Raw genomic sequence first — 15,498 nt, 5'->3', positions numbered from 1 at the left:
GAGAGTTTTAACCAGCACAACATCCTCACGACGTCAAGCTTTTCTTCCACTGTGTACGCTTTCCTCATGTTGAAAATGGACTGCCCTTGATCTTACTTACTTACTTATATTGGAGATTTAACGTGCGCTTTCCGACTGCAAGCGTATGTCGCACACGGCCCGGCCCGGTCATTTAATGTGTTTCCGAAAAGGGGGAAAAGTGAGTTTGTGCAACCCAGGAGGGGGGCTTTTTTAGTAATTTTTAAATTTTGAGATTTGGAATGAATGCCAAGAGTGGGTGGAGGACGAACTAATCTGTGTGTGTTAGGTGGTTGTTAGATTAGGTAGTTTTGGTTTTAATATTTTATTTGTGTTTAAATGCGACTAATTAGTCCTGTTTTAATTAGGTATTAGCCTTAGGCTTTGAATTTTTCTAATTTATTTTGTGGATTTAGGATTGATTCTAGTGTAAGTGCGGTTTTAAGATTTAGAGTGGTTTGTAGTGTTGTTCGGTGTGTTTGGTAGTGTATGCAGTGAATAAGTACATGTTCTGGTGTTTCTTGTTGTTTGCAATGTGGGCAGTTTCCTGTTGTGTGTAGATTATTTATTTTACAGTGATTGTTTGGTTTGGTGTGGCCTGTTTGTAGTTTAGTAATTATTTTGTTGATTTTTTTGGATGGGTGTAGTATTTTTGGTTTAGTTAGGTTTTTTTAGAGTACTTTCCTGATTTAGCTATTTGAGTTTTGGTATATATTTTGCCATTTTTTGTTGATTTTTTTGTTTAGTGACACTTTTGATTTCTGATTTTGAGCTGGGTAAGTTTAAGCTTATTTCTGGGAGTTTAAGGGATAATTTTGCTGCTTTATCTGCATTTTCATTTCCAAAGATTCCTACGTGGGCGGGATCCAAATGAACTCTATTTGTTTACCTGCCCTAGTTAAGTTGTTTGAGCTTTTGAGTATTTGATTTAATAGTTTGGGGCGGTTTTTAGTGTTTTTATTTTTGAGGGCTTGTAGTCCACTGAGGGAGTCGGTTAGGATGAGTATTTTTTGGTGTTTTTTAGATTGCTGATTGTGTAGTGCTGAGGCCATGCCCATGAGTTCGGCCATGAATATGGAATGGTTGTTTGGGAGTCGGTAAGCTTGATTGTTTTGGTTGGTTGTGCGATGTGGACTCTGAAACCTGTGTGTTTTGAGATCGGATCTGAGGATCCATCTGTGTATATATGTGACAGCAATTTGGCCAATTTTTGTGTATGTATGCTAGTGTGGTGGTTTTAGCGATGTTAGGATCGGTCTGTTTATTTAGTGTTTCGGCTAGTGTTGTGTCTATTTTTGGTATTTTAAGTTTTGGAGTGAAGATATTGGATGATTTATTGTTTTGTTTAAGATTATTTATTTTGTGTTCATTTAGGTAATTGGTTATTCTTTGGGAAATTGGAGTAAGTAGTGGATGTTTCCGGGCTAGGGCTTGGTTTCTTGGGCTAATATTGTTTTTTATTAAGCTTTCGATTAGAGAGTTTGATTGGGACGCGGCCCAGAAGTTTAGGGTAAGTTGTTCCCTAAGTAGTTGAGTGGCATTTCTCCTGTTAAGGCCTGGAGTGAGGTGGAGGAGGTGCCAAGTTGAGTTAATTTTATTTAGAGATTTTTGTCGTAAGTTTTGGGCCATCTTAATGCTTTAAGTGCAGATCCAGAGGGCTCCATCATCCGCAAATTTTGATGTGTTTGTTTTGGGGGATAGTCACTCGATATAGATCGTTAATCATAATATTCAAGAGTGTGGGGCTTAGGATGCTGCCCTGGGGAGTGCCATTTTCTAGGGGACATTGGTCCGATAGCGTTTGGTCTATGCCCACGGTGATTTTGCGGTTTGTTAGGAAACTTTGGATGTAGTTAAATTATTTACCTTTAAAACCTATTTTTTTGTAGTTTTTGTATTAGCCCGTTATGCCAAACCATGTCGAATGCTTTGGAGAAGTCTAGAAAGATGCCTGTAGTATATTGTTTGTTAATTTGGCCTGTTTTAATGTCCTGCTCTAGTCGGGCGAGGTTATCTAAGGTTGAGCGTCTGGATTTATTATGTTGTTTTGTTCTAAGCAGTGTTGTAGCCTGTTTTTTCCATTGATTCCATTATTTTGCATAAGTTAGAAGTTAGGGAGATTGGTCTGTATGAATTAGCTTGGTCAGCCGGTTTATCAGGTTTTGGGATTGGTATGACCAGGGCTTGTTTCCAAAGTGATGGAACCTGTCCATTTAGATATATGAGGTTACAGAGTTTTAGAAGAGTTTGGAGTAGTTTGGGTGGTAGTTGTTTAATTATCTGGTATGAAGGAAGGTCTAAGACTGGGGCTGTGCCCTTTTTCCTATTTTGTAGGACGTGGAGTAGTTCTTCCATTGTGAAATGGAGATTAATTTCTAGGTTAATATCTTTTGGCTCTTTGGTAAATTTGGTTACTGATTTTAGTTGTTCCTGGAATTTTTGGTTGAAGTTGCTGTTGCTACTGACGGACGAGAAGTGATTTGCTAGGTTATTAGCTTTTTGAGTGGGGTTTGTTGAATTGTTTATGTTGGGAGGTTTTTCTAAGACGTTTAATGCCCCTAATGGCGTGGATTTTGCGCAAAACTGTTTTGGTGTCTGTATGTTGGTTAAGTTCTTCGCAAAAAAAATTCCAGTCTCTAGTTTTAGCTGTTTTAACTAAGCTTTGTACTTTGTGATTTAGTTTGTGTGCTATTTTCAGGTGTTTGAAGTCATGTTTGGCTTTATTGAGTGCGGATTTGCGTTTACGTCTAGTTTGTTCTATCTCCTCGTTCCACCAAGGAACCGAGGGTTTGCCTATGTTGGTTGTTTTGAAAGGAATGGAGTTTTTAGCTGCGTTTCTTATATAGACAGTTAGGTTTTTACAGTAGATTTCGGGGTCGTTACTTTCTAGGTCAGCTAGGTTAGCCTGGTTGCAAATTTCCTGAAATTTGTCCCAGTCGGCTTTGTTGTAGTAGAATTTAGGTTCCTGGTTTTTGGTTGGTGTTGGGATGTTTATGTCTCCTATAGTTATATTTATGGGGAAGTGGTCACTACCTAGTGGCACTCCGTGTACTTCCCATTGAATACTTTGGGCTAAATCTGGGGTGCATATGGTTAAGTCGATAGCCGACATTTTGTGGTATATTTTGTCGTATCTAGTAGGTTGGTTGTTATTTAGTAGTATTAGGTCATTTTGTTCTATCCATTCTGACATGAGTTTTCCGTGTTTATCTATTTTATCTTCTATACCCCAGGTAGGGTGGTGGGCATTAAAGTCTCCTAGGAAGATTGTAGATTTATTGCCTATTTGGAGGAGGGTGTTCAAATCCTCAGGTTTGACCTGTTTTTCTACCCAGTGGAATATATTTATAATATTAATTTTTTGGTTGTTACTTGTTATTTGGATACCGTTTGCTTCTAGGTTTGGTGTGTATATTTTTAGTTCTTTGTCGTTTAAGTCTTCCCTGACGTGTATGATTAGGCTGCCTCCGGCTCTACCCGGGTTTGTTTTGGCTCGGTCAGTTCTTATTGAGTTATAGTTTGGTAGGGTGAATTTAGATCTAGTGGAGAATTTAGTTTCCTGTATACAGACTATGTGTGGACCTTTGTCTCTTTTGAATTTAGCTTTTAATTCCCCGCTGTGGGAGACGAATCCGTTGGCGTTCCACTGAAATATATTTAGTCCTTCTATTTTGGGGGATGAGAGGTTCTTAGTTTGTTTGGAGTTTTAGGTTGTGTTTAATTGGTAGCTTCCCTTGGCTGGAAGAGAGGCCCTTGAGTAGTAGTAGTATTGGAGATTTAACGACCGCTTCAGCCGGTGGGGAAGAAACAATAAATAATGGAATAATAAACATAATCACCATTCCCAAAAAACTGTAAAGGAAGGGGAATAACCTAAAACAGTGGGGAGAGAAGGGAGATAGAGTTATCCTAATCTTATAACTACCCTAACTAATGTATAGCATAGTGGGACAATGAAAGCAGTTAAGCTGCTGTTAATTTATATGGGATTTAGAAAACAAAGAAAAAGGGAGAAAGCCTAGTGTAAGTCTAGATGCGCTGGGGGGGAAGGGGGGAGTACGGTGGGACGTGGTTGTTGTGTCGCGCAAACTCACATTGATTGAATGGCTTAGTAGTGTGGTTAAATGAATATGGGATTGTATAGGCTGGCTTATTGAGTTTGACCGCGCGGACGTCGGAGAAGAATTTCGATCCCGATCCGAATGAGAGGTATTGTTTACATTTTAAGACTGACTGATTTATTTGGGAGATTCTAAACATTTAAGCTGTGATTATGACTGTAGTTAGTGGTTTTAAGGAGACAAAGGTGGCAAGGCGGAGGGGCACGTTAGTTTTAGGGAATGTCGGCAAGGGAGCCACTGAGGAGAAATTTAGTGAGTTTGTAGTCGTTTAGTGAGAGCGGGTGATAAGACTTTTTAGTGAAGTGAGCCGTGGTGTTAGAGATAAATTGAGGGGTTAATTGAATGCCCTGTTCTTGGATGTCAATAAGGAAAGAATTTAGATCTTGGATTGTTGAAATTTCGTGTTCAAAACGTTCTTGATTAAGGTATTGAATGATGGTGAATTTAGCACGTTCTTGGGTAGATTTGTAAATTTTGATGCCAGAGGATTCAAGGGTTAGTGGGGTTGGTAATAGATAGTGAGATGAGAGAATTTGGTCGGCATGCTGTGTGAGATCAGATGTTAGTTGAGGTTCAGATTAAGAAAGTTTTTTGAAAGGGGTCAGTTTGGGTTGGGGTAGTTGACAGGTTAGTGGCCTTGATAGGAGAAGTGTGGGCATCTATGATGGTGGCTTGGGGTGAGGGGGGGGGGGGGGGTGGGAGTTTCAATTATCAGAGTCTGAGTAGTTTGGTCTAAACAGGGGGTATTAGGAATAGGTGTAGCTTTAGTCTGGGTAGCATGGTCGGAGAGGGGAGGGTGGGTGGGGGTGTTTATTCTTTTACGTTTTTTCTCCTGGGTGGGAGCGGCAGATGGGGTGGAGGTTGAGGAGGGGGTTGGAGGGAGGGGGGAAATGGGGCTGGAGGGGGAGGGGTCCATAGACTGGTCTAGCATGGTGGAAACGGGTTCAGATTGAATGTTTATATTCACGTGTCTCTGAGAGTCATTTGCTTGGGCTTGGCTTGGCTGAGGGTAGGAGGGGTCATGTGACTGAGCCATGTCTGCCTCTGGAGCCCGGGTAATCCGTTGGGGAGGAAAGTGAGCGGGATCTCTCCTGGAACGTGGGAGTTTGGGCTGGTTTGCATCAAAGGTGATAGTAATCACCTTTGTGCCGGCCGACAGATCGGCATTGAGAGAGTAGTTCGCTACCCTATATGATAGAAGAGGGAGTATCACTCCCACAAGTTCCCTGGGAAGGGACTTGTTGATGATCCTGTCTGTGGATGTCATGACTGAGATGGCAATGGCGTGTGTTCACTGAGACGAGCGAACGAAGAATGACCGTGTGGGGACAACGGCCCTTGATCTGATAATTTCACTTTATATACAGTAACATATGTCAAGCCAGATTAATTGGTTTGATACCGTTACTTGATCCAAATCAAAAGGAGTGATTGCCATGTTGTGACAGCAACTACATGTGAGTTGACAGTGTTGCCTCAAATTAGATTGCCCACTAATTAAGAATATGAACTTCGCTTGTGGTTCTCTTTTATTACATGCATGCGCTTCTAAGATCAAAGGATGTATAGTGTGAAGAGTTAACTAGTAGAACAATCATATTTCCGGGACTTTCCGCGGATGTTTCCAAACAGATTATTAGAACTCCATTCAGCGGTAAACGGTTGATTATGCAATGAGAAGCGTCATGTGCAAATGAACAACGAACAACAATACAATCATGTCTGTGTAAAACTCTCAGTATTAAAAGTGTACATAAATTTTGGGAGCCATGCATTACCATGAGTAGTAACCGAAGTAGCGCTTTATCGAAGAGCGCAATAGCCAGCAATCACTGTATATATATACATATCATAATCAGCAGACCTTTGGGCGACAGATCATCACAGATATACATACATATCATAATCAGCAGACCATAAGGTGACAGATCATCACAGATATATATATACATATCATAATCAGCCTACTTTGGGCAACAGATCATCAAAGATATATATACATATCATAATCAGCAGACCTTTGGGCGACAGATCATCAAAGATATATATACATGGCATAATCAGCAGACCATTGGGTGACAGATCATCACAGATATATATACATATCATAATCAGCAGACCTTTGGGCGACAGATCATCATAGATATATAAACATATGATAATCAGCAGACCTTTGAGCAACAGATCATCACAGATATATATACATATCATAATCAGGAGACCTTTGGGCGACAGATCATCACAGATATATCTACATATCATCACAGATATATATACATATCATAATCATCAGACCATTGGGTGACAGATCATCACAGATATATATACATATCATAATCAGCAGACCTTTGGGCGACAGATCATCATAGATATATAAACATCTGATAATCAGCCTACTTGGGTGACAGATCATCATAGCTATATATACATATCATAATCAGCAGATCTTTGGGCAACAGATCATCATAGATATATCTACATATCATAATCAGCAGACCTTTGGGCGACAGATCATCACAGATATATATACATATCATAATCAGCAGACCTTTGGGCGACAGATCATCACAGATATATATACATATCATAATCAGCAGACCGTTGGGTGACAGATCATCACAGATATATATACATATCATAATCAGCAGACCTTTGGGCAACAGATCATCACAGATATATATACATATCATAATCAGCAGACCTTTGGGCGACAGATCATCACAGATATATATACATGACATAATCAGCCTACTTTGGGCAACAGAACATCACAGATATATACATATCATAATCAGCAGACCTTTGGGCAACAGAACATCACAAATATATATACATATCATAATCAGCAGACCTTTGGGCGACAGATCATCACAGATATATATACATATCATAATCAGCAGACCATTGGGTGACAGATCATCACAGATATATATACATATCATAATCAGCAGACCTTTGGGCGACAGATCATCACAGATATATATACATATCATGATCAGCAGGCCTTTGGGCGACAGATCATCATAGATATATAAACATCTGATAATCAGCCTACTTGGGTGACAGATCATCACAGCTATATATACATATCATAATCAGCAGACCTTTGGGCAACAGAACATCACAAATATATATACATATCATAATCAGCAGACCATTGGGCAACAGATCATCACAGATATATCTACATATCATCACAGATATATATACATATCATAATCAGCAGACCATTTGGTGACAGATCATCACAGATATATATATACATATCATAATCAGCAGACCTTTGGGTGACAGATCATCACAGATATATATACATATCATAATCAGCAGACCATTGGGTGACAGATCGTCACAGATATATATACATATCATAATCATCAGACCATTGGGTGACAGATCATCACAGATATATATACATATCATAATCAGCAGACCTTTGGGCGACAGATCATCATAGATATATAAACATATGATAATCAGCCTACTTGGGTGACAGATCATCACAGATATATATACATATCATAATCAGCAGACCTTTGGGCGACAGATCATCATAGATATATAAACATATGATAATCAGCCTACTTGGGTGACAGATCATCACAGATATATATACATATCATAATCAGCAGACCATTGGGTGACAGATCGTCACAGATATATATACATATCATAATCAGGAGACCTTTGGGCGACAGATCATCACAGATATATCTACATATCATAATCAGCCTACTTTGGGCAACAGATCATCACAGATATATATACACATATCATAATCAGCGGACCATTTGGTGACAGATCATCCCAGATATATATATACATATCATAATCAGCAGACCATTGGGTGACAGATCATCACAGATATATATACATATCATAATCATCAGATCTTTGGGTGACAGATCATCACAGATATATATATACATGACATAATCAGCAGACCATTGGGTGACAGATCATCACAGATATATATACATATCATAATCAGCAGACCATTGGGTGACAGATCATCACAGATATACATACATATCATAATCAGCAGACCATAAGGTGACAGATCATCACAGATATATATATACATATCATAATCAGCCTACTTTGGGCAACAGATCATCAAAGATATATATACATATCATAATCAGCAGACCTTTGGGCGACAGATCATCAAAGATATATATACATGGCATAATCAGCAGACCATTGGGTGACAGATCATCACAGATATATATACATATCATAATCAGCAGACCTTTGGGCGACAGATCATCATAGATATATAAACATATGATAATCAGCAGACCTTTGAGCAACAGATCATCACAGATATATATACATATCATAATCAGGAGACCTTTGGGCGACAGATCATCACAGATATATCTACATATCATCACAGATATATATACATATCATAATCATCAGACCATTGGGTGACAGATCATCACAGATATATATACATATCATAATCAGCAGACCTTTGGGCGACAGATCATCATAGATATATAAACATCTGATAATCAGCCTACTTGGGTGACAGATCATCATAGCTATATATACATATCATAATCAGCAGATCTTTGGGCAACAGATCATCATAGATATATCTACATATCATAATCAGCAGACCTTTGGGCGACAGATCATCACAGATATATATACATATCATAATCAGCAGACCTTTGGGCGACAGATCATCACAGATATATATACATATCATAATCAGCAGACCGTTGGGTGACAGATCATCACAGATATATATACATATCATAATCAGCAGACCTTTGGGCAACAGATCATCACAGATATATATACATATCATAATCAGCAGACCTTTGGGCGACAGATCATCACAGATATATATACATGACATAATCAGCCTACTTTGGGCAACAGAACATCACAGATATATACATATCATAATCAGCAGACCTTTGGGCAACAGAACATCACAAATATATATACATATCATAATCAGCAGACCTTTGGGCGACAGATCATCACAGATATATATACATATCATAATCAGCAGACCATTGGGTGACAGATCATCACAGATATATATACATATCATAATCAGCAGACCTTTGGGCGACAGATCATCACAGATATATATACATATCATAATCAGCAGGCCTTTGGGCGACAGATCATCATAGATATATAAACATCTGATAATCAGCCTACTTGGGTGACAGATCATCACAGCTATATATACATATCATAATCAGCAGACCTTTGGGCAACAGAACATCACAAATATATATACATATCATAATCAGCAGACCATTGGGCAACAGATCATCACAGATATATATACATATCATAATCAGCCTACTTTGGGCAAAAGAACATCACAGATATATATACATATCATAATCAGAAGACCATTGGGCAACAGATCATCACAGATATATATACATATCATAATCAGAAGACCTTTGAGCAACAGATCATCAAAGATATATATACATGACATAATCAGCAGACCATTGGGTGACAGATCATCACAGATATATATACATATCATAATCAGGAGACCTTTGGGCGACAGATCATCACAGATATATCTACATATCATCACAGATATATATACATATCATAATCAGCAGACCATTTGGTGACAGATCATCACAGATAGATATATATACATATCATAATCAGCAGACCTTTGGGTGACAGATCATCACAGATATATATACATATCATAATCAGCAGACCATTGGGTGACAGATCGTCACAGATATATATACATATCATAATCATCAGACCATTGGGTGACAGATCATCACAGATATATATACATATCATAATCAGCAGACCTTTGGGCGACAGATCATCATAGATATATAAACATATGATAATCAGCCTACTTGGGTGACAGATCATCACAGATATATATACATATCATAATCAGCAGACCTTTGGGCGACAGATCATCATAGATATATAAACATATGATAATCAGCCTACTTGGGTGACAGATCATCACAGATATATATACATATCATAATCAGCAGACCATTGGGTGACAGATCGTCACAGATATATATACATATCATAATCAGGAGACCTTTGGGCGACAGATCATCACAGATATATCTACATATCATAATCAGCCTACTTTGGGCAACAGATCATCACAGATATATATACACATATCATAATCAGCGGACCATTTGGTGACAGATCATCCCAGATATATATATACATATCATAATCAGCAGACCATTGGGTGACAGATCATCACAGATATATATACATATCATAATCATCAGATCTTTGGGTGACAGATCATCACAGATATATATATACATGACATAATCAGCAGACCATTGGGTGACAGATCATCACAGATATATATACATATCATAATCAGCAGACCATTGGGTGACAGATCATCACAGATATATATACATATCATAATCAGGAGACCTTTGGGCGACAGATCATCACAGATATATCTACATATCATCACAGATATATATACATATCATAATCAGCAGACCATTTGGTGACAGATCATCACAGATATATATATACATATCATAATCAGCAGACCTTTGGGTGACAGATCATCACAGATATATATACATATCATAATCAGCAGACCATTGGGTGACAGATCGTCACAGATATATATACATATCATAATCATCAGACCATTGGGTGACAGATCATCACAGATATATATACATATCATAATCAGCAGACCTTTGGGCGACAGATCATCATAGATATATAAACATATGATAATCAGCCTACTTGGGTGACAGATCATCATAGCTATATATACATATCATAATCAGCAGATCTTTGGGCAACAGATCATCATAGATATATCTACATATCATAATCAGCAGACCTTTGGGCGACAGATCATCACAGATATATATACATATCATAATCAGCAGACCATTGGGTGACAGATCATCACAGATATATATACATATCATAATCAGCAGACCATTGTGTGACAGATCATCACAGATATATATACATATCATAATCAGCAGACCTTTGGGCAACAGAACATCACAAATATATATACATATCATAATCAGCAGACCATTGGGCAACAGATCATCACAGATATATATACATATCATAATCAGCCTACTTTGGGCAAAAGAACATCACAGATATATATACATATCATAATCAGAAGACCATTGGGCAACAGATCATCACAGATATATATACATATCATAATCAGAAGACCTTTGAGCAACAGATCATCAAAGATATATATACATGACATAATCAGTAGACCATTGGGTGACAGATCATCACAGATATATATACATATCATAATCAGGAGACCTTTGGGCGACAGATCATCACAGATATATCTACATATCATAATCAGCCTACTTTGGGCAACAGATCATCACAGATATATATACACATATCATAATCAGCGGACCATTTGGTGACAGATCATCCCAGATATATATATACATATCATAATCAGCAGACCATTGGGTGACAGATCATCACAGATATATATACATATCATAATCATCAGATCTTTGGGCAACAGATCATCACAGATATATCTACATATCATAATCATCAGACCATTGGGTGACAGATCATCACAGATATATATATACATGACATAATCAGCAGACCATTGGGTGACAGATCATCACAGATATATATACATATCATAATCAGCAGACCATTGGGTGACAGATCATCACAGATATATATACATATCATAATCAGCAGACCATTGGGTGACAGATCATCACAGATATATATATACATATCATAATCAGCAGACCATTTGGTGACAGATCATCCCAGATATATATACATATCATAATCAGCAGACCATTGGGTGACAGATCATCACAGATATATATATACATGACATAATCAGCAGATCTTTGGGCAACAGATCATCATAGATATATCTACATATCATAATCAGCAGACCTTTGGGCGACAGATCATCACAGATATATATACATGACATAATCAGCAGACCTTTGGGCGACAGATCATCACAGATATATATACACATCATAATCAGTAGACCATTGGGTGACAGATCGTCACAGATATATATACATATCATAATCATCAGACCATTGGGTGACAGATCATCACAGATATATATACATATCATAATCATCAGACCATTGGGTGACAGATCATCACAGATATATATATACATGACATAATCAGCAGACCATTGGGTGACAGATTGTCACAGATATATATACATATCATAATCAGCAGACCATTGGGCGACAGATCGTCACAGATATATATACATATCATAATCATCAGACCATTGGGTGACAGATCATCACAGATATATATATACATGACATAATCAGCAGATCTTTGGGCAACAGATCGTCACAGATATATACATATCATAATCAGCAGACCATTTGGTGACAGATCATCCCAGATATATATACATATCATAATCAGCAGACCATTGGGTGACAGATCATCACAGATATATATACATATCATAATCAGCAGACCATTGTGTGACAGATCATCACAGATATATATACATATCATAATCAGCAGATCATTGTGTGACAGATCATCACAGATATATATACATATCATAATCAGCAGGCCATTGGGCGACAGATCATCACAGATATATCTACATATCATAATCAGCCACCTTTGAGCGACAGATCATCACAGATATTTATACATATCATAATCAGCAGATCATTGGGCGACAGATCATCACAGATATATACACATATCATAATCAGCAGATCTTTGGGCGACAGATCATCACAGATATATATACATAATCAGCCGCCTTTGGGCGAAAGATCATCACAGATATATACACACATGGGAGGATACAGAGTGGGGGTGCGGGGTGCACACCCCCCCTTTTTATTTCGAAAAAAATCTTTAATTCTGTATAAATTACCACCAAAGACAATAAATAAATCTTAATTGTGCACCCCCCTTTTCAAAAAAGCTGTATCCGCCCATGATATATATCATAATCAGCTGTGCCAGGTAGGTTATGGATGTTCACTAATCTTAATTTCTAGAAAGATGCTATTACAAATATGGGTTTTTCAGATTAAAAACGATGTTTTATTGGTCTGTTTTCAGTCGTACAATTGGGTATCTCATACCTCTAGTCGCAAGTTAAAAGGAAGCCAGAAGCTGGAATGTAAACAATAAACTTGTTTCCGTCCGGTTGCGCACGCACCTCCCTATGACATGCCACAAATCTCGAAAAATAAGCCATCAAGCAGGACTGGACTGGATTACTTCCCAGTGGGGATGGCTGGGTGGGAACGTACGACTGAAAACAGACCAATAAAACATTGTTTTTAATCTGAAAAACCCATGTTTTAGTCTGTTTTCAGTCGTACAATTGGGTAGAATTCGACGGAACACTGGAAGGAGGGCCGGGAAAGTAATCAGGAAGTGACCTCTTTCACGTTGAATGGACCAAGTTCCTCACCCCTGTAGTGACAATAGAACATTCGACCAGATGCACGGACGAGACAAATTGTTTATCACGAACGCACAGCATGGTTAATGCTCATCGACACACAACTAATTATCGATGTGACAGGACAACTGCACGCGTCAGTTGAACTGCGATCGAAGTGGTCGATGTATAGTTTAGTTACAGAGCAACTCGCAGTATACAAGGTAACTAAAACAGCATGATTAATGCTCTTCGACCCACAAGTAAGTATCGATGCGACAGGACAACTGCACATGTCAGTTGAATTGCGATCGAAGTGTGGTCGGCTTATAATGTAGTTACAGAACGACTTGTCGTATCCAAGGTAACGAAAAATAGCATGGTTAATGCAACTCGCAGTATACAAGGTAACTAAAACAGCTTGATTAATGCCCTTCGACACACAACTAATTATCGATGCGACAAGACAACTGAACACGTCAGTTGAACTGCGATCGAAGTGTAGTCGGCGCATAATTTAGTTACGGAGCAACTCGCAGTATACAAGGTAACTAAATAATGCATACACCGAATAACCATAATAAAACAGCCGAAGTACTGCATGCAACAAAAAACCATAAGAATGCGTACATTCACCAACAGTTTTTATTGGAACCTGCGAAGAGATCTACTTGAGGCAACCAGAGTCGATCTGTCAGCAGATGAAAAACTGTCGGGTGGATCATCCACTCCTTGGGAGACGGCCTCGATGGTCACGACAGGGCGTCGACTATCACATTCTTGGCCCCCGGGATGATACGGGCGCGTACGCCCATGTCTAAGGATCCTCACTTCTGCCCCCGCTGGCTCTGGCCCCCCCCAGATACTTGGAAAAGGAGACCTGGGGACCTTTTCTGTCCGCATCTCTCTCGTGGGACGGCTGTCGAGGTGTGTCCCTACGAAAGGCCTGTTGCACATTCTCGTTTCTATAACGGCGTCGTGGGGCGTTCGAAACCGGTGGCCGCCTGGACATGTTGTGTGAAGCCGAAATGATGATGTCACGCTCGGCTTCCCTGGAGTACTTGTCCAGAACGGTGTTGGTACGACCGTCAAACAACTGTTGCGATGACCACGGGGCCCAGGGATGTGAGCAGGTTTTCCCGAAAAAGGAGGAAAGGTCTAGTGGGGTCTGGGGGCATGCCCCCCCCCCCAGAAAATTTTATTTAAAACATTTGATTGCATTTTAAGCAATTTCATGCAGTTTGGACAACATTCACACCAAGAAATGTAATAAGTCAATGGCCAAAGTCAATAAGTCAAATAAACAAGATGGCAGATGCAGTAAAATTTCGAAGTTAAAACAGTACTTTTAAAAAATTGGGCATAGCTTTCGCGCACCTGGCCACCCGCCAGGTCTGGGAGCAATACTGCCATAAACTTCAACCCCCATCCCCCAGACACAAGGACAACTGTCACAAGCGTGCAATGTCTGACCCTTTCCCAATGTTTCTGAAAAAAACGTACCTTGTTCTTACCTTTTGATGAAAAAAACAAAACTCCATTGCAAACATAAGACATTAATACAACATATATCCCCATGACATGGGGTTTTGGACGCTGAAGAAACATTTTTCTCGCTAATCACATGAACAACTGTAAAACATCTCATTCACTTACAGGCTAAAAGACAACTTTATCTTAAAAACAAGCCATCAGCTGACTCTGAGTATTTACAATTTCTGTGTGACGCCACACCCCACGTTATAGTGCAAGTATTCGTGACAGAAAACGTATGATGTCCGAAAACCTATGCTGGTGAAAGCTCTGATCGAAAACAGGACAATCCGCGCCAATTGTCCGGTTTTCGATCATATTTTTCGGAGTGGTTTTTTTTAAATTTTATTAATTTTTTACGCGGAAGATGATTTTTGCCGAGGA

The 15,498-nt window shown here is 38.8% G+C and overlaps 1 protein-coding gene across 1 annotated transcript; it reads right to left on the bottom strand.

Annotated features, from left to right (window-relative positions):
* Nucleotides 1-4,767: 4,767 nt before the first annotated feature.
* LOC125384206 (putative uncharacterized protein DDB_G0290521) lies at nucleotides 4,768-5,406 on the bottom strand. The gene has a single exon (XM_048402731.1). The coding sequence runs from the start codon at nucleotides 5,404-5,406 to the stop codon at nucleotides 4,768-4,770; it is 639 nt and encodes a 212-aa protein (XP_048258688.1).
* Between the last annotated feature and the right edge of the window lie 10,092 nt (nucleotides 5,407-15,498).

Source organism: Haliotis rufescens, unplaced genomic scaffold (genome assembly GCF_023055435.1).
Source record: "Haliotis rufescens isolate VD_foot unplaced genomic scaffold, xgHalRufe1.0.p SCAF_29, whole genome shotgun sequence".
NCBI lineage: Eukaryota > Metazoa > Mollusca > Gastropoda > Lepetellida > Haliotidae > Haliotis > Haliotis rufescens.
This window is presented reverse-complemented; position numbering and strand designations above follow the sequence as displayed.